General features: G+C 41.1%; 1 protein-coding gene across 5 annotated transcripts in view; it reads left to right on the plus strand.

Moving 5' to 3' along the window:
* PKHD1 (PKHD1 ciliary IPT domain containing fibrocystin/polyductin) overlaps positions 1–25561 on the plus strand; it is a 435870-nt gene that overhangs the window by 135135 nt on the left and 275174 nt on the right. For all 5 annotated transcript variants that reach the window (XM_060021687.1, XM_060021686.1, XM_060021688.1 and 2 more), the window contains one exon: positions 3363–3519. In XM_060021687.1, coding sequence (XP_059877670.1) covers positions 3363–3519 — 157 coding nt within the window. The remainder of the gene's footprint in view (positions 1–3362; positions 3520–25561) is intronic.

Here is a 25561-nt window from a genome sequence, read left to right on the forward strand (position 1 = left end):
TTACCTGTGGTGCACTAGCCCCCTTCAGGCTGTGTTCATGCAGCCAACCCCAGTCCTCTCCCTGGGATCTGACCTCTGAAGCTTGAGCCTCAGCTCCCAGCCCCCACCTGCCCCAGAGGGTGAGCAGACAAGCCTCTGCTCTCTGCACCCCTGTTGCTGCGCTCTCCTCCTTGGCTCCGAAGCTCCCCACCTCCACCCCGTTTCCACCAGTGAAGGGGCTCCCTAGTATGTGGAAACCTTTCCTCCTTCACAGCTCCCTCCCAGAGGTGCAGGTCCCATCCATTTTTTTTTTTTTTTTTGCGGTATGCGGGCCTCTCACTGTTGTGGCCTCTCCCGCTATGGTGCACGGGCTCCGGACATGCAGGCTCAGTGGCCATGGCTCACGGGCCTAGCTGCTCTGCGGCATGTGGGATCTTCCTGCACCGGGGCACAAACCCGTGTCCCCTGCATCGGCAGGAGGACTCCCAACCACTGTGCCACCAGGGAAGCCCCCCCATCCATATTCCTTTGTGTCTGTTTTTTCTTTTGCCGTACCCAGGTGCATGGGGAGTTTCTTGCCTTTTGGGAAGTCTGAGGTCTTCTGCCAGCATTCTATAGGTGTTCTGTAGGAGTTGTTCCACATGTAGATGTATTTTTGATGTATTTGTGGGAAGGAAGGTGATCTCCATGTCTTACTCCTCTGCCATCTTGAAGGTCCTGAGTATAGCAATTTTCAAAGGCTTTTTGGCCAGACCAAGATGATAGAACGCAGGGAAGGAAGCCAATGATACACACAGCTGCTTCTGAGCCAGAGAGAAAGTCTTTAAAGTTCCCTCAGAGCTAAGATGACAGGTATCAGTGCTAACCTTGAGGTTTGAAAGGTTCTCAAGTTAATTACGGGAAGACATCATGGAATGGTCCTCCTCTGACTTCCTTTTACCTGATCGTCTAGTTGTTCCACATCTTTCCATTGTGAGGGTCATGAGCCCAGGTTTTTTGTGTAGTTCTGTAGCTGGGCTTGGATCTGAACACGAGGCTCACGTCTCAGAAAAAGTCAAGCTGCTGAAGCTGCTGAATTCTTCACTCCTCCTCATGGCTCATCCACACACCCTTGCTGGCCTTCCCTGAGCTTCAGGGCCTGGTGTGAAGGGAGCCTCCCAGTTCCTTTTTTGGATCTATCTCCCTCTTCTCTAGCCCTTGCCTTGAATTGGTCCTCAAAATTTGATGCAGAAGTGCCACTGAGGAGATGATTAAAATGACAGATCCCTGGTCCCACCTACTGAGAGTTTTTTAAAAAAAATTGAAGTATAGTTGATTTACTGTGTTGTATTAGTTTCAAGTGTACAGCAAAGTAATTTGGAGATATATATATATATATATATATATATATATATATATATTCTTTTTCAGATTCTTTTCCATTACAGGTTTTTACAAGATACTGAATATAGTTCCCTGTGCTATATAGTAGGTCCTTGTTGTTTATTTGTTTTATATATAGTAGTGTGTATTTGTTAATTCCAGTCTCCTAACTGATCCCTCCTGCTGAGCTTTTGGTTCCATCCTGGTGGCATTGAGAGAATCTGCACCTTAAACAGCTCTAGGCTGAGAAACCCTGTCTGAAACATCATCTTTAAAATAAAGGGATAGGAGTTCTTTCCACCTCTGACCTTCTAGAAATCCAGGCTTTTTCACATGTCTTAGTGACTCAGGGCTGACTTACAGATAATCTGGTTCACCTTCTCTGGAGTTGTCTTCGCCATCTTTTGGTCTTTTCCATCTTCTCACCACTTTATTCCACTCCAGTTTCCTCCTATTGGCCCCCCTTTTTCTTTGTGGATTCTGCAGGAGTGAATTAAAGGATTATAGGAAGGTAGAATGTCTAGTCGTATGAGGAGCCCCTTCTGTAATTTTACCTCCCCATGCTTAGCTTCAGTGTGAAATAGGTGGAGAGGTAAACTTCTCTCCCACTTTTTGAGTGTTTGGATGGTCATCCTGTGGTCACGGTTCATACAGCTCACAATGATGCTTGGGTACCACATGTTCTTTTTTTCCTGTGGTGCTGGAACTGCTTATCACTGTGCCTGATGCCTTTCCATCTCTTAAATTGGGATGAGTCACTGAGTTATTTCTCCTTTGTAGATGCAGAAAATGAAAAGATCCTGCTTTTCCTTATCCCCAAGTCTTGTTGGTGATCGGGTTCAGTATATAACTCAGGACTAGTGAGCTGGGGATCAGTACACCTGGAAAATCTACTGACTTCTGGCAACACATTTGTCCAGAATTTTCTCTCTCAGAAATACTCCAGGGCATTGTTCTCTGTGGAGGTTTAGTTATTGGTATTGTAAACATGCCTCCCCTTCTTCACGATCTTCTCCCATCTGCCTCAAATATCTCACAAGAGGACTTTCTAGGCAGTTGTTTTATAGGAACTGGGGCTTCGCATTAGGTTGGAATCTGTGTGGGAAGAAGAACTGTTGGGAGAGAGGCATACCCATGTCATCTGTATGACCTTGAGCTAATCACCTTGTCCAAGAGGATTTCATTACATTTATCAGAATTACAGTTCCATAGCTGCACAGGACATTTAAACCTGTTCTCTGCCTCTTGCATGAGCCAGGTACTGCTTTCTGTGATTTTCACATCCTTGGTTTGAAAACCACGTGAGTTCAGTGTGACTGTAAATTAACAGGAAGCCAAAAGCTCTGAGAGGGAGACTGCGGGAGGTCAAGGGTGCTTCCTCCTCTAGGCGCCTCACAGTCCCACTCCCGGCACCTCCCTCAGAGGTTTTGGGTTGTCATCTGAAGTCAGCTGGCATTTTTCCTGTGCACAAACTTTGCCAGCATGGATACACCAAACACAGACGGAAAGGCATCAGTAATATCAAAAGAGGCAGGGTGGGAGGATGGATCTGAACACGTGGAGAGAGGAATGTTCCTATAAGACAGGGACACTTGGCAGTAGAGCCAGTGACAAGTGGTACCAGTTATGTAAAGCAAAATGCCACCCATCAAGCAGAATGTGTTAATTCTCTCTATTCCTGGCTATTTATGACTTTTTGTCCAAGACTCAATACACGTCTGTAAAAATAAAAAATGGAATCGACCCCATCTGTTAGGTAGAAGGGCAAAAAGGTAAGAAAGTATTACCAGCATATCGCTGGAGAATTCCAGAGGCTGAACACAGAAGAACTTTGAGTACGACTTTGCCCCTTCCGTATTTTCCCTTTTTTGAGTTAGTTGTACGAGGGTGACTAATTTTATGGAGATGTTTAAAATTATATTTAAATTAATTTGAGTTTAAGGAGTTTCTGTTCTGATGGATCACCCAGACTATCCTGCTTGAAAACAAAATAAAACAAAATAACAAAACCTGTTTTCCAGGGCAACTTTCCCTTTCAGTTCTGCCGGAGGTGGTCCAGAGCTCACAGCTGGTTTCCCGAGCGACTGCCACAAGAGGGCGACAACGTCACGGTAGAGAAAGGCCAGCTGCTCCTGTTGGACACCAACACCAGCATCCTCAACTTCCTGCACGTGAAAGGTTTGCGGAGTTTGGAGATGGGGGTGGCATTATTATATATGATTTTATCATTTTAGGGGCAGAAGAAAGGGGAACTTTTTGGATAAGTTCCAGCCCTTGGTTGACAATTTATTCTCGGACCAAATTGAGATTTCCCTATGAAAGGAAGAAGTGGTCAGAAGGTTCAAAATGAAAGCCCTTTCTTTTGACTCTTAAAAGCACAGAGCTTGATTATTTTAATTTTTCAAATGCAAGAGGGTGATCAGTGTTCTCCAAGAATATGCTTCTTTATTCAAGTCCTTTGTATTCATGCTTGTCCCTGGCAGCACTCACCATATAGCAGAAGGCTCTGAAATCAGTTAATGCTGCTGCCTTTGAAATTCTCTGCCAAGAAAGCAATGCCTTCCTGCTTTTACCCTGTTGTGGTTTTGACTTCCTTGTCCCGTGGAAAGTCATATAAATAGGCTTCCTTATTGCAAAACCGGCCACATAGCTCTAGGGTCTGGGAATTGGGGAGAGACTGAGAATTCAAATTTTAACTCCTCTCCCTCATTACCAAGTGACTAAGTCAGTTGTTTCTACCTCCTCATGAGTTTCTTTCCTTATCTGTTAAATGAGAATAAAAATCATTGCCTCCTTCAGTGGCAGATAATAACGAATGGTTATCAAAGGGACTCTTGTTCACTGGCAAGTGTGATTAGTTACAGAGATCTATAAAACTGCACTAAAACACAATTCTGTACTATAAATATATTTAACATTTACAGGAGCATTTGTTCTTGTTAAAGTAAGCTTGTGGCTATATGAGGGAGAATAAAATATTTTGCAGAGGATAAACTGATGGAGTGTTACTACCCGTCTCATACAGGTGGACTTATTAGGAATTTTACATTCTTTATTCTGCAAGCTTATTTTTTTTCCCCTCTGGTAGCAAGGAGAAGATTTCAGGCAAATCAATTAATTAGTACCCTTTAGGAAAAAGGCCTGTGAGCTTGAGCTCCTGACCTGTCTTTTTGGTGGTGGTTGTGTGTGTGTGTAGCCAGTGGCTATGGGGAGTACTGACTTATTGACAGCTAGCAGCTACCTAAGGACTGGCAATGACAAAAGAAAATTACAGACTTCAAGTCTCAGCTCAGAGAAAAGATGCTCTTTACAGGCCTTTAACCAGGATTCTCGCCACAGGAGTCAAATCCTGTTGGAGGATGGGATGCCCTTCAGGAGCTCAAGGGTCTTTGCCTGATATTGATACAATTTGGGAGAAGTTTTGCAGCTAAAAGTCCTCAAACTCAGCCCATCTGAGTCTCTGGATATCCTAGTAGTTCCAGGTAAATGTTCCAGCAAGGAATGGTGTTTGTTGATAGGGCCAGAGACTGAAGATGGAGAAGAGGCATCAGAGGAGAAGAGAGGGCAAGGGAAAGGCAGAGGTATGTGGATACCTGTCTTCCACTCTTGGAGATTTCAAAATCCTAGTAACCCAGATACTTGCCCCAAGCTGTCACCTTTCAGTGGTGGTTATTCCTAAATGTTCCTGTTCAGGCAATACTTCACTCTCATTATTTAGAATAAGTGACTAGGTTTAGAAGGGCTAACCCTCATCCCATGGAGAGGGAAAGTCTGTTATGTGAAGCATCCCCCCCATTGGTAGGATCGTGAGGATAAGTGGTGGACACCCGTTTCTGTACAAACAGGAGTTGTTGGTAGGGAGCAGGGTTGCCTAGAGTGAAAGTAAGATTTTAATCACAGAGATATGGGTCATAGGTTCTAGAAAGCATGAGAACTGGGAAAGGACACAGATGAAATTTGGTTCAACAGATGACTTGTGAATGCTTATTAAGTGGCCCAGGAGCTCTGTGTGAGACACAAGAAGTGAGGAATAATGCTTAACATGAATAATGTGCATTACTACTAAAGAAAAAGTAATTAGGGAGCAAATATAAAAGAGTAAAATGTCTAGTTCTAAAACACGTGATGTAGGAGGTAAGGCAGAATGTAGACAGAAGTAATCCGAGTGTCCAGGATGTAAGATTAGAGTTGGATAGTGGAGAGGAGGTGAAGAGCATGTACTTTGTACCTGAGACAAGTTTTGATCGTGTAGACATCAATATACACACAGATTCAACGTGGGAGGAATTTCCCCGTCTCACTTAATAGCCAGTGGCTCAGGCCAAAAATCTTGGTGGCACCCTAGATATCTTTCTTCTTCTTATATTCCATGACCAATCCATCAGTGAATCTTCCTGGCTGAATCTTCAACATGTGTCCCATTAGTACCAACCTAGTCCTATTCAACCTAACTTTTGGCTGGGACCATTTCAAACAACTTCTTAACTGGTTCCCATGTTTCTGATTTTTTTGTCTTCTTTAGTAGCAGAACCCCAGTTTTGTTTTGTTTTGTTTTGTTTTTTGTGGTACGTGAGCCTCTCACTGTTGTGGCCTCTCCCGTTGTGGAGCACAGGCTCTGGACGCACAGGCTCAGTGGCCATGGCTCACGGGCCTAGCCGCTCTGCGGCATGTGGGATCTTCCCGGACTGGGGCACGAACCCGTGTCCCCTGCATCGGCAGGCGGACTCTCAACCACTGTGCCACCAGGGAAGCCCAAGAACCCCAGTTTTTATTTGGGGCAGCAGTGTATCCAGGTAAAATGCTATATTTCCTCATCTCCTTTGTAGGTAGACATAGCCTGTGGCTAAGAGCTGGCCAGTGATATGTAAGGGGAAGAGTGGTGCAGGACATCTAGGACATTTCTTAAAGTAGAGCTGGCTTAGTAGGAGCCATGCCCTATTTGTCCCTCTTTCTTTCTCCTCCCTGCTTCCTGGAATGTAAATGTGATAGCTGCATTTTCAACTGCCATCTTGGACCATGAGTTGACTTGCTAAGAATGGGAAAATAGGGAATTCCCTGGAGGTGCAGTGGTTAAGAATCCATGATTCCACTGCAAGGGCACGGGAACTAAGAGCCCACATGCCCCTTGGTGTGGCCAAAAAACAGAATGAGGAAACAGAAGAATGGAAGAAACCCGGGACTCTCCGAGTTGTCATACTAGCATGGCACCTGGGGCTGCCCACCTCTGAAGTACTTTTTGTGATAGAAAAATATGCCTTCATGTGTTTAAGTCATTGGTATTTGACTTTTGTGCTATATGCTAAAATAAGCCCCAATAGTTTATTGTCCACGCCCTTTAAAATATGTCAGATCTTATTACTTCTTTCCTCAACCACCCCTACCCCAATGGCTTCTCATCTCACTAGGAATAAGGTTCACACCATTATTAAACTTCTGATCCCTTCATTGACCTTGCCTTCCTCATTCACTCTGCTCCAGCTCTTCTGTGAATATACCAGTGACACACCTGCCTCACGGCCTTTGCACATAATGCCCTTTGCCTGGAATATTCTTCCTCCAGATATTCATGTGTCTAGCTCACTTATTTCATTCTCTTTTTGAGAAAATGTCAACTTATTAGAGAGGACTTGCCATCTTTTCTAAAATTATAGCAATCCTATGACTCCATTTATTTTGCTTTACTTTTCTTCATATCGTTTATCACTACATGAGATACTATAATTTACTTGTTTATTTACAGTTCATTTCCTCTGCTAGGATAAGCTCAAAAAGGCAAAGAACTTCCATCAATTATTTACTGCTGTCTCTTCAGTGTCTAGGACCGTGCCTGACTCATGATGTGGGCTCAAAGTACATGTGTTGATTTTTGAATGGGTGGACAAGTAAAATGGTGCAGAATTCAGATCCCAGATGAAATTTAAGAAGTATAATTTTGAAGTTCTTCCTCTCTTAAATATCACTTTTCTCAACTAATTTGCTTTTACTGTCCTTAGTTGTGCTCACTGATATCTATCTATATACGTATGTACACACATAAATACATAAATTTACATATATTCACATACATACACATGTATACACATCTACACATCTACATAAAAAAGTATATCTTTATGAGTTAGAAATATAAAATCCATTGCTAAGTTATTTTTTGTTTGTTTGTTTCTAAAAGACATATGAAGAAGGCTTTCCCTGGGGAAGAACCCCAGCTCTCAACTATCTGGTTGATATGGTGTAGCTCTCAACCTCTAATGTCTTCTCTTGGTGTATAATAGGTGTGAAGATACTTGAAGGACAATAAAAATCTATTCAAGTATAAGATTGAATTGTTATCATCATCATCAATAACAGCAATTCACTCTCTGAGTATCTGTTACTGTCTGTCTTTTTCATACCCATTCATGGTATCAGAAAAATAGCTGTGTGAAATTTTCTTTATTTTTTAATACCATCTATGGGATGAAACAAGTCATGAAAAATTTCAAGCCAAAAAATAGTTTATTCAAAAGATTTTAACGGGGCTTCCCTGGTGGCGCAGTAGTTGAGAGTCCGCCTGCGGGGGACGCAGGTTCGTGCCCCGGTCCGGGAGGATCCTGCATGCCGTGGAGCGGCTGGGCCTGTGAACCATGGCCACTGGGCCTACGCGTCCGGAGCCTGTGCTCCGCAACGGGAGAGGGCACAGTGGCGAGAGGCCTGTGTACCGCAAAAAAAAAAAAAAAGATAAAAAGATTTTAACGAACAAGATATAAAGTATTATAGTGGAAGTACTTTCTCAGCCATTTCCACAGTATTATGAAGAAAACATTCCACATGAAGTATGTACACACTTTGAAAGGATTAGTGCTAAATAGAAGTGAAACTAGATCACCTAGGAACTACATTTGGAACTACTTTATGAAGATATTGCATCCTCCATAGTTTTTCCATTCCTGGAAACCAGAATCCCAATATATACAGGGACCAGGCTCCTCCATCAGGAAAACCAACAGTTCTACATATGGCCCTTGAGAGTTCTGAACTCTCTGGGCCTTCCTTATGTTTATAAAGTAGAACACACTTTTTTTTCTTACAAGTAAAACTTATAGTAGAAAGGAGGATTATAAATTTCTTTGAGGCAATTGAGAAATGGCACCCAAAGACTAAGTTTTCACCATTATTTATGCTGCTGTATGTACTGATTCCTGAACTTTTTGGAAAAAATGGCACACTATTTTGTGACACTGATAAGAGCTTCAGCTATATCTCTTATGATTTCATCTTAATTAGCAAAAGGCCTAGAACTTTTGTCTACTTACCATTTCGATTTCTTCCCTCCATTCCTTCTTCTCTCCTTTTTTTTTTTAAATTATTTTTTAGGAGGTACCGTTAAACACAAAAGAGAATTAACCCCATCAATTAATACTAATGAGCTGGGATGGAAATAGGCATATTGCCTTGATTTAGTTAATTATATTTTTCATTCTTTTATGTTAAGATGCCCAACGGCCATAGGCATCGCTGAATTTATCATTTTATTCCAGGTAATTATGATGAGCCATAATAACAGAGACAGAACGTTACCCTCTTGTGTACACTATTATGGATTCTGGGCAAGGATCTTGGGCTTGTGGTCTGTAGCTGGGGCAGCATCCATATTTTCTGAATGAAGCAGTGACTCTCTGTCCTGGTGGTCAAGCAGCTTGATGTGAAGTGGTCTAGAGCTGATGACTAATAAAGGGTCAATAATAAAGGGTCAATAAAGGGAGGATGAACTCTAGAAACCCCTCTTCCCTTGGCATTGGGCTTTCAAGAGGAAGACATTTTGTAGTTTCTTATTACTTACAGTGCCTTCATTTTACAAGGCTTGAGCAGAAACTTGTGCTGTTTAATAGTGCACTGGCTTCCTTTCATGTGATTTTCTATTTCTTGGTCTACTGGTGTATACCAAAGCAGTTAAATGCTTGGCAGGCTTTTGAGCCAGAAAGAACTGAGTCTGAATCTGGGCTCTGCTTCTTACCGGCTTTGTGCCCTTGGGCAAGGTGCACAGCCTTTGTAAGCCTCAAGTTTCTCCTCTTTAGAGTAAGGCCTGTTTTAGTAATAGCAGCAGGGACAGCAATTGCTAACGTTTACTGTTTGCTATTGTGTAGCCATACTGCAATGTATCACCCAACGCTTATGGATGTTCTGGGTACTAAATGAAAGAATGTTTCTAAAGCCCTTAGTACAGGGTCTGGCCCAGCACAAGCATTCAGTTCATGTTAGTTGTTGTTTCTTTTGGATTGAAGGGGATAACAGAAGAGATGGCTGCATGTCAGGCCTAAGTTGCAATTTTATTTACAGCTAGTGGCTGTTTCTATATACAAAGCAAACTGGATTACTCAAAGAATTAGCTGGGCAGTAAAGACCTCAGATGGCTTCTGCCTCTGTTATCTTCAGAATGCATATTGAAGTGTTTTTCTACAGCAAGAGAGGGAAGGATACAGAGGTGGAAGTAGCAGAGTTATCCATGAGGTTGCCTTCATTCTCCTTGGTATTTTGACTCTGGAAGTGTGTTTTTCTGCTGCATTTGGGAATGTGGTCTCGTTTTCTTCAAACTCTTTCTTTTATTTCACAGTTCTGAGGACACTCAGATCTTTTTAGTCTATTATACTGGTGATTTCTATAGTCTAGCAATGCATATTCTTGGTTTATTGAGATGAGCCATCTTTTTTGACCAACTACTGGGTTCTTTGTAGAGTTTCTTTTTTAAAAATTAAAAAAATTTTATTGTGGTATAAATGACATATTATATAAATTTCAGGTGTATAACATACTGTTTTGGTATTTGTATATATTGCAAAATAATCACCACAATAGTCACCATAGATAGGTACAAAATTTTTTTTCTTTGTGTTGGGAACTTGCAAGATCCACTCTCTTAGCTACTTTCAAATATACAATACAGTATTATTAGCTGTAGTCACCATGCTGTACATCACATCTCCAGGACATGTTCATTTTATAACTAGAAGTATGTACCTTTTGACGCCCTTCACCCATTTCGCCTACCCCTCATCCACCCATGTCAGTCAACCACCAATCTGGTCTCAATATCTGTGAGCTAGATTTGTCTGTTTTTTATTTGTTTCTTTGTTTTGTTCTTTTCTTTATCTTCCACATATAAGTGAGATCAAATGGCATTTATCTTTTTCTGACTTATTTCACTTAGTCTTATGCCCTCAAGTTTCATCCCTGTTGCAATGGAAAGATTTCATTCTATTTTATCACTAAACAATATTCCAGTGTGTGTGTGTGTGTGTGTGTGTGTATACACATACACACGTATATATACACCACATTTTAATTATCCATTCATTAGGTTGTTTCCATGCCTTGGCTATTGTAAGTAATACTACAATGAACATAGGGGTGCATATATCTTTTTGAAGTAGTGTTTTTGTTTTCTTCAGATAAATACCCAGAAATGGAATTGCTGGATCATATGGTAGTTCTATTTTTAGTTTTTTGAGGAACTTCTATACTCTTTTCCACAGTGGCTGCACCAACTTAAGATTCCCACCAACAGTGTAGGAGAGTTCCCGTTTTTCCCACATCCTCGCCAGCTCTTGTTATTTGTTGTCTTTTTGATAATAGCCTCTCTAACAGGTGTGATGTGATTATCTCATTGTGGTTTTGATTCACATTTCCCTGATTATTAGTGATGCTGAATATTTTTTCATGTGCCTGTTGGCCATCTGTGTGTCTCCTACGGTTTCTTCATCTTAGTCAAGGGTTTGAGGATTTCGGAGTGAGGTATTAAGTGCTGTATCCAGCACAGACTTTTTATCCCAGGGTTTGTACACTTGGTTCCTTCTAATTAGAACCAAACTGACCTCAGTTTCAGTAGGTGCATGCTTCAGATAATGCTTTACAATGCAGTGATCTGGGAATGCTGTGAAACAGGGCTTCCTGGGACATCCTGTGTGGTCTCTCTGTGCATGCATCAGGACCCTGGGAGTTACGGGGCAGGTTACCCCGTGTCTGCAGTTTTAAGACTTCACTGAGAGCAGCTTGGATTTAAAGGAAATCCATCTGAAGGCATTGGATACAAATGCAATACCCTGTTAATATTTTTTTTTCTTCCTCTCCTAACTATAGAATGTCTTGGTCAACATGGGAGGGTTTTGTGAACTGACAAAATTTGTTTCAAATGGGTAAGTTTAAAACAACTTATGTGCAAGTTGGCTGCAAAAGGAGATTGAGTGAATTGACTCTTCTTCCAGCTAAAAGCTACCCTTCAAGGCAGGAAATGGGATGATTATGTACAGACAAGGTGACAAGGTTGTCTGATTGGGGCTGGGTCAGCAAACAGGGGGCCTGAGTTCAAATATGAGGCACCCATGGACTTTCCTGTGGCTTTGGGTAAGGATCTGGGCCTCAAATCAGTGCACAAAATGGAAATGGTGGTGACTTCCTCCCTTTACAGGAGGAGAGTGGCTTGTGTAAATGTCTACCGGCTGTTAATGTTGTTCATCTGTAGCCCTGAGAGGGAAGTGTGGTAAAGGAATTGGTAAACTTCCTTCCCATAGTTTCAAGCATGGTGCTGAGAAGGGCCTGGGCTGTGCAGTGATCTTAAGTGGAAGCCAGATGGAGAAGTCAGCACCAGAAAACATTTACCTGAGTTTTGTGAAATCTACCCTTAACTCCCTTAATTTTGTGCATCTCTAGGTGTCAGTCTTTTCTTGGTGACAAATTGGTGTTACTTATTTTATGAGTGGGGACCTTGCTTATATCCAAAGCTAAGTAGATCATTGATAGAATTTTTCATAGGCTAAGAACTTTAATATCATTCATATACAAATCATATAACTTTTATATGAATTGCTTTTATGTTAATTCTTTACAAATTTAATATTAGGGTGTGTTTTTTCTGCCCTTTACCTTTTGGCAATGTGCAATCTAGGCAAGTAAGCTGAAGAAAGCAGGAGCCAGGTCTGTTTTTGCTCACCTTTGTATTGCCAGGATCATTATATTTCCAGGCACATAGTAGGTACTCAAATAATTGTTGAATGACTGAATTTCTGACCAGAAGAGGCAGATTAATGTTGGTTGTGAATTTCTCTGTAATCAGAGTCCTTCCTGGTATCCTCAAATGTTAGTGGATTAGTCCAGACAGTGACCAATTTCATTTACTATTTGTGTATCAGGAGATCAGAGACAAAGGCTTTTTAATGTGGGGGGACACTTGGCTCTGAAACCCCTTATTTTTCCCAGTCAGACAATGACTTACAATATTTACCTCCAGAGAACAGTCCCAGACATACTTGATTAGCCTTAAATGAAAGATAAGCCACTGCTATGAGAAAGGACTTGCTTTCAGTAGATGGGCAGACAGACAGATAGATAGATATTAAACAATTTACAGTTTATGTCTTGACAACTTGGATGTTGTAACATGAAAAATGCTATTGAAAGGGACCAGTCCTTTCCTACCACAGAAGCTACAATATTTTCAGTAACAAAAGATAAATATTTCAAACATCCTTCCTTAAAACCCTTCTGGGACTTTCTGTTAGCCTTTAACATCAAGTCTGAACACCATGATATGGCTTACAATGTCCTTCAGGACTTGGTCTCTCCTTACCTCTCTACCTCATTTGTTGATTAATGATTCTCACATCCTGTTTATCCAGACTGGGAGTGAAGTTAGAAATCTGGGATGCTTATGTATCTGGGATTCTTGTGCAGACTGAAATATACTGAAGACAGCTTTTCATTATTATCATTTCCCATGTACTGTAATATTCCTGGGGGTCAAGTAAAGGTAGGATGTACGCTCATTTTTTAAATAAGTACTATGAACGACTATTATTGTTCATTTCTAAAATTATGATGTTGTAGCTGAATCATGGTTACAATACTCAGAGAATAATTATATTTGGAACCTTTTAAATAACAGATTGCTCAGAGAAACGTATCAGGTTGCAGGGCTGGTAAAAAAGTGTGATTGGATCAATGCTAATTGACCTTTGATACAGAGAAAGAAGGAGATTATTTGAATCAGTGGGTAACTTGGTAGTTACGGAGATTTTTACCTGCCTGGAGAAGACAGTTTCTTCCCCCCTGTTTTCTCCTTTCTTTCTGACGCCTTAAGTGACTTTCTAAGAATCCATGGAACAGCTGAGGGGCTTCAGAACTTAAATATCACAAACTTTGTTGGTAAAAGGAAGTTTTGATTTTCTCGAGGTAGAAAGGAAATCAAGGTTTAGTTAAGTAGTAACTGACAACAGTAGCTATAATAAAAGGCATTTATTTACATCTCAGTGTTTTGAATTCCTTTAAGTGTTTCTCTTCCACAAATATGTTTATACTTTGTAATTAGCATAGAGTTAATTCATTGATAAGGTTAACTTCATGAGTTTTATGTTTATAGAAAAAGTAAAGGGCTGAGTCATCACCATTATCTTCTTTCTTGGTTATCTGTAAAGTTGGCCAGTTCACTAAAACCAGGGTATTTCTATTCACCTGGAGCAACTAAACTTCACTGTGACCTTCTGAAAGTGTATTTTTAACATTTTTATTATGGCACCTAGCAGAAGGGCTTGGAAATAACAGCAAATGTTAGTTGAATGACAAAGTGAATTAATCTGCACCCAGCTTTGTATTTTTCAGCCTGTTTTAGACTATGGACTATGGACATCTAGAACAAGCTTCATTTACCTAGAGCAGTGGTTCTCAAAGTGTGCTCCCTAATCAGTAGCAAGAGCATTGTCTGGGAGCTTGCTAGAAATGCACATTTTTGGGCCCCATAGCAAATGTACTATGAGGGGGCAAGGTCCACCAATCTGTGTTTTAAGACCTCTGGGTGATTCTGATGGACTCAAGTTTGAGAACTACTGGCCTAAAACAATAGAGGGAACCATATAGGATTGTCAGGACTGGAAACCAATTAAGCTGGCCCAGCTACTCTCTCTCTCTCTTTTTTTTTTTTAAACATCTTTATTGGAGTATAATGGCTTTACAATGGTGTGTTAGTTTCTGCCTTATAACAAAGTGAATCAGTTATACATATACATATGTTCCCATATCTCTTCCCTCTTGCGTCTCCCTCCCTCCCACTCTCCCTATCGCACCCCTCTAGGTGGTCACAAAGCACTGAGCTGATCTCCCTGTGCTATGGGGCTGCTTCCCACTAGCTATCTATTTTACGTTTGGTAATGTATATATGTCCATGCCACTCTCTCACTTTGTCACAACTTACCCTTCCCCCTCCCCATATCCTCAAGTCCATTCTCTAGTAGGTCTGTGTCTTTATTCCCAACTTACCCCTAGGTTCTTCATGACCCTTTTTTTTTTTCTTAAATTCCATATATATGTGTTAGCATACGGTATTTGTTTTTCTCTTTCTGACTTACTTCACTGTGCATGACAGACTCTAGGTCCATCCACCTCACTACAAATAACTCAATTTCGTTTCTTTTTATGGCTGAGTAATATTCCATTGTATACATGTGCCACATCTTCTTTATCCATTCATCCAATGATGGACACTTAGGTTGCTTCCATGTCCTGGCTATTGTAAATAGTGCTTCAATGAACATTGCGGTACATGACTCTTTTTGAATTATGTTTTTTTCAGTGTATATGCCCAGTAGTGGGATTGCTGGGTCATATGGTAGTTCTATTTGTAGTTTTTTAAGGAACCTCCATACTGTTCTCTGTAGTGGCTGTATCAATTTACATTCCCACCAACAGTGCAAGAGGGTTCCCTTTTCTGCACACCCTCTCCAGCATTTCTTGTTTGTAGATTTTTTGATGATGGCCATTCTGACTGGTGTGAGGTGATACCTCATTGTAGTTTTGATTTGCATTTCTCTAATGATTAGTGATGTTGAGCATCCTTTCATGTGTTCCTTGGCAATCTGTTTATCTTCTTTGGAGAAATGTCTATTTAGGTCTTCTGCCCATTTTTGGATTGGGTTGTTTGTTTTTTTGATATTGAGCTGCATGAGCTGCTTGTATATTTTGGAGATTAATCCTTTGTCAGTTGCTTCGTTTGCAAATATTTTCTCCCATTCTGAGGGTTGTCTTTTCGTCTTGTTTATGGTTTCCTTTGCTGTGCAAAAACTTTGAAGTTTCATTAGGTCCCATTTGTTTATTTTTGTTTTTATTTCCATTTCTCTAGGAGGTGGGTGAAAAAGGATCTTGCTGTGATTTATGTCGTAGAGTGTTCTGCCTATGTTTTCCTCTAAGAGTTTGATACTGTCTGGCCTTACATTTAGGTGTTTAATCCATTTTGAGTTTATTTTTGTGTATGGTGTTAGGGAGTGTTTTAATTTCTTTCTTTTACATGTTGCTGTCCAGTTTTCCCAGCACCATTTATTGAAGAGGCTGTCTTTTCTCCCTTGTATATTCTTGCCTCCTTTATCAAAGATAAGGTGACCATATATGTGTGGGTTTATCTCTGGGCTTTCTATCCTGTTCCATTGATCTATATTTCTGTTTTTCTGCCAATACCATACTATCTTGATTACTGTAGGTTTGTAGTATGGTCTGAAGTCAGGGAGCCTGATTCCTCCAGCTCCGTTTTTCTTTCTGAATATTGCTTTGGCTGTTTGGGGTCTTTTGTGTTTCCATACAAATTGTGAAATTTTTTGTTCTAGTTCTGTGAAAAATGCCATTGGTAGTTTGATAGGGATTGCATTGAATCTGTAGATTGCTTTGGGTAGTAGAGTCATTTTCACAGTGTTGATTCTTCCAATTCAAGAACATGGTATATCTCTCCATCTATTTGTGTCATCTTTAATTTCTTTCAACAGTGTCTTATAATTTTCTGCATACAGGTCTTTTGTCTCCTTAGGTAGGTTTATTCCTAGATATTTTATTCTTTTTGTTGCAGTGGTAAATGGGAGTGTTTTCTTAATTTCACTTTCAGATTTTTCATCATTAGTGTTTAAGAATGCCAGAGATTTCTGTGCATTAATTTTGTATCCTGCTACTTTACCAAATTCTTTGATTAGCTCTAGTAGTTTTCTGGTAGCATCTTTAGGATTCTCTATGTATAGTATCATGTCATCTGCAAACAGTGACAGCTTTACTTCCTCTTTTCCAATTTGGATTCCTTTTATTTCTTTTTCTTCTCTGATTGCTGTGGTTAAAACTTCCAAAACTATGTTGAATAAGAGTGGTGAGAGTGGGCAACCTTGTCTTGTTCCTGATCTTAGTGGAAATGGTTTCAGTTTTTCACCATTGAGGACAATGTTGGCTGTGGGTTTGTCATATATGGCCTTTATTATGTTGAGGAAAGTTCCCTCTATGTCTAATTTCTGCAGGGTTTTTATCATAACCCCATAACCCATAAATGGGTGTTGAATTTTGTCGAAAGCTTTCTCTGCATCTATTGAGATGATCATATGGTTTTTCTCCTTCATTTTCATAATATGGCGTATCACATTGATTGATTTGCGTATATTGAAGAATCCTTGCATTCCTGGAATAAGCCCCACTTGATCATGATGTATGATCCGTTTAATGTGCTGTTGGATTCTGTTTGCTAGTATTTTGTTGAGGATTTTTGCATCTAGGTTCATCAGTGATATTGGCCTGTAGTTTTCTTTCTTTGTGACATCTTTGTCTGATTTTGGTATCAGGGTGATGGTGGCCTCGTAGAATGAGTTTGGGAGTGTTCCTCCCTCTGCTATATTTTGGAAGAGTTTGAGAAGGATAGGTGTTAGCTCTTCTCTAAATGTTTGTTAGAATTCGCCTGTGAAGCCATCTGCTCCTGGGATTTTGTTTGTTGGAAGATTTTTAATCACAGTTTCAATTTCAGTGCTTGTGATTGGTTTGTTCATATTTTCTATTTCTTCCTGGTTCAGTCTCAGCAGGTTGTGCATTTCTAAGAATTTTTCCATTTCTTCCAGGTTGTCCATTTTATTGGCATAGAGTTGCTTGTAGTAATCTCTCATGATCCTTTGTATTTTTGCAGTGTCAGTTGTTACTTCTTTTTCATTTCTGATTCTGCTGATTTGAGTCTTCTCCCTTTTTTTCTTGATGAGTCTGGCTAATGGTTTATCAATTTTGTTTATCTTCTCAAAGAAGCAGCTTTTAGTTTTATTGATCTTTGCTATTGTTTCCTTCATTTCTTTTTCATTTATTTCTGATCTGATCTTTATGATTTCTTTCCTTCTACTAACTTTGGGGTTTTTTTGTTCTGCTTTCTCTAATTGCTTTAGGTGCAAGGTGAGGTTGTTTATTTGAGATGTTTCCTGTTTGTTAAGGTAGGATTGTATTGCTATAAACTTCCCTCTTAGAACTGCTTTTGCTGCATGCCATAGATTTTGGGTCATCGTGTCTCTATTGTCATTTGTTTCTAGGTATTTTTTGATTTCCTCTTTGATTTCTTCAGTGATCACTTCATTATTAAGTAGTGTAGTGTTTAACTTCCATGTGTTTGTGTTTTTTACAGATGTTTTCCTGTAGTTGGTAGCTAGTTTCATAGCGTTGTGGTCGGAAAAGATACTTGATACGATTTCAATTTTCTTAAATTTACCAAGGCTAGATTTATGACCCAAGATATGATCTATCCTGGAGAATGTTCCATGAGCACTTGAGAAAAATGTGTATTCTGTTGTTTTTGGATGGAATGTCCTATAAATATCAATTAAGTCCATCTTGTTTAATGTATCATTTAAAGCTTGTGTTTCCTTATTTATTTTCATTTTGGATGATCCGTCCATTGGTGAAAGTGGGGTGTTAAAGTCCCCTATTGTGATTTTGTTACTGTCGATTTCCCCTTTTATGGCTGTTAGTATTTGCCTTAATGTAGTGAGGTGCTCCTATGTTGGGTGCATAAATATTTACAATTGTTATATCTTCTTCTTCGATTGATCCCTTGATCATTATGTAGTGTCCTTCTTTGTCTCTTGTAATAGTCTTTATTTTAAAGTCTATTTTGTCTGATATGAGAATTGCTACTCCAGCTTTCTTCTGATTTACATTTGCATGGAATCTCTTTTTCCATCCCCTCACTTTCAGTCTGTATGTGTCCCTAGGTCTGAAGTGGGTCTCTTGTAGACAGCATATATGTGGGTCTTGTTTTTGTATACATTCAGCCAGTCTGTGTCTTTTGCTGGGAGCATTTAATCCATTTACATTTAAGGTAATTATCGATATATATGTTCCTATTCCCATTTTCTTAATTGTTTTGGGTTCGTTATTGTAGGTCTTTTCCTTCTCTTGTGTTTCTTGCCTAGAGAAGTTCCTTTAGTATTTGTTGTAAAGCTGGTTTGGTGGTGCTGAACTCTCTCAGCTTTTGCTTGTCTGTAAAGGTTTTAATTTCTCCATCAAATCTGAATGAGATCCTTGCTGGGTAGAGTAATCTTGGTTGTGGGTTTTTCTCCTTCATCACTTTAAATATGTCCTGCCACTCTATTCTGGCTTGCAGAGTTTCTGCTGAAAGATCAGCTGTTAACTTTATGGGGATTCCCTTGTGTGTTATTTTTCCCTTGCTGCTTTTAATATGTTTTCTTTGTATTTAATTTTTGATAGTTTGATTAGTATGTGTCTTTGCCCCAGCTACTCTTTTCCCAAAGAACAGTGGAAAAAAATCTGTCTGGCCACATTGACTGGCCCTGTCCTGAGTATGGTATTTTTAGTTAGATGCAGTTGTCTCTCCTACAAGGGAAATACGAGCTGATGAAAACGATTCCTCCCTATTGTTCATGGCTCTGAGTCAATGATTTTATTTCCGATATGTTTTCTCCTCCACGTTGCCCACTTGACTAGCAGTGCCAGGCTAATTAAGGAATTAGTACGTGGCATCCATTCGGGGCGGTGTGTGATTCTTTTCTTGCATCCTGAGAACAGTTTTGCAAACACTTTCTGCTTCATATTTTCTTTTTTTAATCAGGCAGAGACCTTACAATTAAAATACCATTAAAGTGATTCTGGCAAGTATTGCAATAAGCATGTTTTTTAATTAAAGGAAGAACAGGGGGATGCATAAGCAGCATCGGCTAAAGGGGAGAATTGCATTTGATATCTGTTTTAATTGAAATGAAAATAGAGTTGAGTAAAGCGACAGTAGCCTGTGCGTGTGCGGCTCACTCCTAGGTTGCTAGGCTGAGGTGTTCTGTGCTGGATTAATTAGTAGCCAGCCAGAAAGTCCATTGCCTCTGCCCCAATCCTTAAAGCCTGATTTATGCCTCACCTCCCCCGTGAATATGTGAGGGCCCAGGCATTTATTTCCGGAGCTGGTAGTGGATAAGATTATGGAGTGTGCACTGAGCTCTTGGGGGATCTCATTTGCCAGCCAAATTGATTTTCCGCCTCTCTGGCCGGGGACAAGCCCACCTCAAAGCTTCCAGGCTCTGCTCCAGTGGATCAGGCAAAAGCCTAATCCGGATCTGACCAATAAAGGAAGCTCTGTGCATCCCCATCAGAACGCAGGCTCCGGGCTGTGGCTGCCTTCCCTGAATGCTAGCCTTCTCTTCCTCACCTTCTCCTGACACCCACCTCCACAGCAACACGGTGCTGTAGGTACAGTAGGGTGTAGCACAGCGCCCCAACTCCGTGTAGTCACTGAGTCTGCCCTTCTCAATCCAGGCAGAGCAGGACCCGTGCGTCCTGAAGGGATGATCATCTCTAATTCTCCAGGGAGAGGGAATTCCACAGGCTCCCCCTGGGGAATTACTGGAAAGGTAACAAAATACAGGATGCTAAACTTTTTAAGGAATTATTCAGAGTTGATACAAAAAGCTGAATGGAGGCTCAGCCACATAGATAAGTAAATTGGATAACTTACATCTGAAAATTTAGGTTCAAGCTTTGAATAAAGGAAGGATCTAGTTTGGTGATGCAGATTGATCTAATGAATTGGGGGTCATCAGATCTCTGCCTGCATCTTGCCTTCGTTCATCTCTGGCTTTCCCTCTGCTTAAAATGGAAGTCACTACCCCCGAGTTCATTTCATCACCTGGCATGTATGTCCTAACCAAGTACACTCTTGCTCTGCACCCTTTTCCCCCAGATCCTGCTCAAAATGACACTAAGTATTTGCCATCATCATCTACCAGTTTCCCCAGTTCTTAAAGCTCTTCCAGGAACCCACCCCAACCTTCTGATTCTTCTCCTAATTCACCTGTTTCTTTGACTCACATGCAAAAATCTTTCTACTTCCTCTCCTGAGTCTAGTCTTTAAATACTATTTGACAGTCTTGTCTCTCTTGTGTTCTCACTCTACGTGTCCGTCTAGGGAGACCTCATTCACTTCTGTAACTTCAAATTCTATTTATTCCACACGTATTTAGTGACCACTTTCCCAGCTCCCTGTATGCCTGGCACTGTTCTAGGCAGAGGGGCTGCAGCTGTGAATGAAATAGACCACAATTCTTGCTCTTATGGAGTTTATTTCCATAAGGAAAACAATCAAGTCAGCAAGTTGTATTTTTTGTTAGATTTTCTGAGCAGCATGGAGAAAAATGCAGCAGGGAAGGTGGACAGGAAGCTGGGTTGTGGTTTGGTGGTGGTTGGGGGGACTTGCACACAGTGAGGGCAAAGACTGTGAGTCAGGGGACTAAGAGGGTCACGGAGGCAGAGGATTGTGAGCCGGGGAGAGCAGAGGGAGAGGGGGCCATGAAGGGCCAGCGCTGCAGGGTTTGGTGGGCTTTGACTCTGTGTGTGTTGGGAACTGGTGGAGAATTTCCGGCAGAGAGGTGATGTGATAAAGTTTACATTAAACAAATCACAGTGACTGTTGTTTTAAGAGTAGACCCTGGGGTGGGGACAGGGGCAGAAGAAAAGAGCTGAGTTAAGAGGCTTTTCGAGTTACCTGGGGATGAGATGAGGGTGACTTAGACCCCAGTGATAGAAGTGGAGGTGGTGAGAAGGGGTTGGATCACAGGGATATTTTGAAGGAAGAATGCACAAAATTCCCTGGAGCTTTGGTTGTGGTGTGAGAGAGAGTGAACGCTGACTCTTTCAAACAAAGCAAAGGACTTTCAAACTTTCAAACTGAGCAAAGAGGGGATGGAGTTGCCATTTATGGAAAAGGGAAGGACTGTGGGGCAAGACGAGGAGCTCACTTTTTGGACGTGCTAAGCTGGGAAACCTTTGAGACATCCAGGCGGAGATGTCAAGTAGCAGTTGGGGCGATGAGCCTTGAGCTGAGGGTGGAGGTGGGCCTTAGGGATTTAAATCTGGGAGTTATCAGCGATGAGCATATGATGGGGTTTAAAACTTTAAGACAAGGTGAGAAAAAAAGTGATCAAGGGACTGAGTCTTGTGACATTCCAAGTGTCAGTGGTTGGGACAAGCAGGAGGAATCAGGCAGAGGAGGTCAGGAGGGAAGGCTCAGGAGGTGGGAGGCCATCCAGGAGGGCACAGTGCTCGGTGGGCGAGGGGAAGGAGTATCAAGAAAGGAGTGAACAAGTATGTTAGATGCTGCTGGCTGCTCCGGAAAGGTGAGCACTGAGCATCCCGCCTTGGATTCAGCAATGTGGTTGTCATTTGTGACCTCAACAGGACCAGTTTTGGTGGAGTGGCCAGGAAAAGGCACAGCTGGGGAGGGTTCCAAAGAGACTAGAGGGAAAAAACTGGGATAGAAGGTATACCCAGTTCTTTTGAGGAGTATTCTTGTAAGGTAAAATACTTATACTCTAAATGTTTTCTGTAAGGGGGAAAATAGCTAGAACTGTGTATTTGTTTTTCTTTAAAACACACACACACACACAACAGAATCATTTTGCGGTTATTACAGAGGATGGCTAATTGTAGGGTTGGCCCAAAGCAGGTTTTGATGTACTTTGCAAACATTAGCTAGCTGCTAAAAGTCTCTTTTACTTCCCTTTAAAAGAAATAAAAGAGATGTTTAATGGGAAGAAGTGATTACATGTAAAAAGTTGTGTTCATTTATTTATTTTGGAGGGGAAGTAACAATAATGATGGTTGATTGATTTTTATAAAATTACCCAAGGTCACTCGTGGGACATACTCAGCTTTCATGAACAATCATAACAAGCAATGTAAGGGTCACAGCCAAAGGCTGATTTCAGCCCTGCTCTTTATTTCAGCTTTCAGAAATGGGGTTGAGCTCTATAAAGTGCAGAAATAAAGTCCTCCCACTGCCCTCCCATACTCAAATAACTATCCTTTAAAGCAGCCTGCTGTATATAAACTTTCTGTTCTTCCACACCAAGGAACTTTCGCCTTGGTTATCACGTATCAACCAAAATTAGCTGAATTCCGCATCAAACTCTCTTCCTTTCCCTAGATTTCTTACACGTACCTGCCACTGATAAAGTAAGGAGGAAAGGCTTTTTAGCAGGGAAGAGCGATTACTGCATTAACTAATTAGTCCTATTTATAGTATTCTTGACAACACAGGTCATTCATGTTTTGGGGCTGAGCTTTTCTCCCTTCATTAGCGTCATAATTAGTTCCTGTCAGTAAATGACATTTTCAGATTTCTACCAGTTTGCTTCAGTGTATTTAATATTTTGCTAGATGGTATAAGGGACAAAACCCAGGTTATAAATGTACCCACTAATCCTTGTAGTCTGCCTCAAATCCTTTTCGGAATGAGGCGAGGTATATCTACATTAACAAAATTAAAATAAACCACATATAAACAAGCCATAGGCAAAGCTACTTAAGTTAACACGTGTTTTTCCTTAAAAGTAACTATGATAAATAATGAAATTAATGAAATACTTAATGGAAATTAATTTCCTAATTAATGAAAAAGCTACTTGGGAGGGTTTGCAAAGTGGAGAGAGCGTGAGTGCCTCTGTCAGGTGGTCTGGTTCTAATGCTCGCTCTGCCTCCCCCAGCTCACTGTCTGCTCTGAAATATGGAGCGTGACATCAACCTCCTGGGCTTGTTTGGAAGGTCATTTCAAACAACATAGCTAAAGGTACTGGCATATGGTAGGTGCTTAAGACATGTCAGCTCCCTTGCTTTCCCCATAATCTCGTTTGAATTCCTGACTGTGCAGGTAATCCCTTCCTCAAGTGGTATTCAAAGTTCCCTGCAGGGTAGGTGGTGATATTCAAAGTTCTCTGCAGGGTAGGTGGTGGCGAGAGAACGTGAGGTCCCTGTCTCCATCAGTGTCAAATGCACACTTGACTGCATCTTTGCAGATGCAGATGCCAAATGTTCTAGAGCTGGAAGGAGCCTCAGCAACCGAACGAACAATTCTGTTCTGCACATCGCCAAGGGGCAAACAGACCATCCCTCAGCAGTGAGTGGGACAGATTTGGAAACTGAGTAGTCCGAGGCCCAGCAATTTTGTGAGACTTACTGAGGGTCATTCAGAGGTCAGTAGCAGAGGGGACAGGAACCTGATCCAATATCCTGTCTCCATCACTGGTTCATCTCGGTTCAGATTCAGATTTCCTGACTGTTCATAATGGTGGGACCCATTGCCCAGCCCATGGTCCACCAGTTGAAGATAATTAGTTGAGACATTAATGACACATGGCTGTGAGTGAAAAAGTTCTAGTGAACTCAAGAAGGTGGCCTGTACCACAGGTCACATTTCTTCCCTCTTGTTCACAGCAGGATGCGTGATACGATTGCATTTCTAATGATTATTCTTGTCATCGTGATGACAATGGAAGGGAAAATTAAGGTCAGAATTGCCAGCAGGCCCTTTGGAAGTCTGGTGAGCAGACTGGTGCCACTCAAGCATCAAGCCTCTAGGTCACTAAAGGGGAGTTGCTTCTTGGGTCGATTACCGTAGACTGTGATCTCTACGCCATATTTGAAAAGGGACGTCAGGGCAACGGAGAGCGGGGTGTTGGAAGGAGGTGGTCTAGTAGGGCTCTTACACCACTGCATTCAGTGTCTACTAGGTCAGACCCAGGACCAGGGAGCTATAAGCATCATTTCAAGAAATCTCACCACAAATCTCTGAGGGAAGAGTTCTAGCCATGGACAATTTATAGATGGTGAAACTGGATACCCACGGGGGTGTGTTGTTCTAAAATGTGGCTGAAAGGAAAGAGCACTTTAAGAGGTTGAATCCAAGTAAACACTCTGTGACTGTTATTGATGGTGTGTGGCTCGGGCTTTAGGATCAAAGGTAAAGGAGCCAAGGAAAGCTGAAGAGAATGTTAGAACAGAAGGTCAGGGGAGGAGTGGCCTCCATCTGTATTGGTCACTATCTCTGTACTAAGACGGAGATAACAGAAACGACTCGTCTTGGCCTTTTTCTTCGCTCCCTCTCATTCCTCCAGCACGTGTTTAAGTACAAAACAACAATCCAACTCAAGGATTTGGTACCTTGGATTCAGGACTCCGTTTAGCAGATGGAGTCTCTGCTCTTCACTGACCCTCACCATGACCCTCCTTCTTCCTGTGGAATCTACCTTTTGAGCCACTTCTGCCACTTGCCTCCCCTGCATTCTGGGCTTACCTTTAGCTCATTGAGACAATGTGTGGACTTACTGATTCAATGTCATAACAGTATCCTTTCTGAGAAAATGGGAGTGAGTATGTGTGTGTTTGTATGTGTGTGCGTGTGTGTCTATAAGGAAATTTAGGTACTTAAAACAGATACTCTAAAAGGATATAACCATTTATTCATTTACTCAGCAATTATATATTGAGTGCCAACCTTCTGCCAGTCACTGTTCTAGACACTGGGAATGTAGAAGTGGACAAGGCAGATAAGTGCCCTTATGAAGCATGCATTCCTGGGGGGCGGGAGGGCAGACAGTAAACATGTAAATATATGGTATGTCTGATGCTAAGCGTTATGAAGGAAAATATAGGTGGGTAAGGGGCCAAGGCATGCTATTTTCTCCAGCCTGGGGAGGGAGATTTGCTTGCTCCAGATTTCCTTTTGAAGCCTGGGTACATGACTCAGTTGATAGTAGGATAAGGCACCATGTTTGACAGTCCCACTCAACTCTATTCAATGGAGCAGAACAGTTCCTTGTGGAAATCAGTGTCTATTGTCCAAAGAAAAGGATAATAGATGTTGGTCAGCTAAAGTGCTAAAAATTTCATAGTGCCTCCTAATTACACTTCCTTTTACTGTAATTCTTATAATTTTGGCATATTTTCTTCTATTCCTATTTACTGTTTCCCAGTTTTTTTAACCTTAATTTTCTAAGCTGCTGTTACATGGTAAAAACGGTGACCTTCTCGTTTCTTACTTAACCAGTCCTAAATTTGTAGGCATTTAGGTTATTGTCATTAAAAATACTACAAATAAAGCGGCTGTGAATTGTGATAGCTATGCTAAGCTAGATTAGTAATA

The sequence above is a fragment of the Delphinus delphis genome, chromosome 10, assembly GCF_949987515.2.
Source record: "Delphinus delphis chromosome 10, mDelDel1.2, whole genome shotgun sequence".
Lineage (NCBI taxonomy): Eukaryota > Metazoa > Chordata > Mammalia > Artiodactyla > Delphinidae > Delphinus > Delphinus delphis.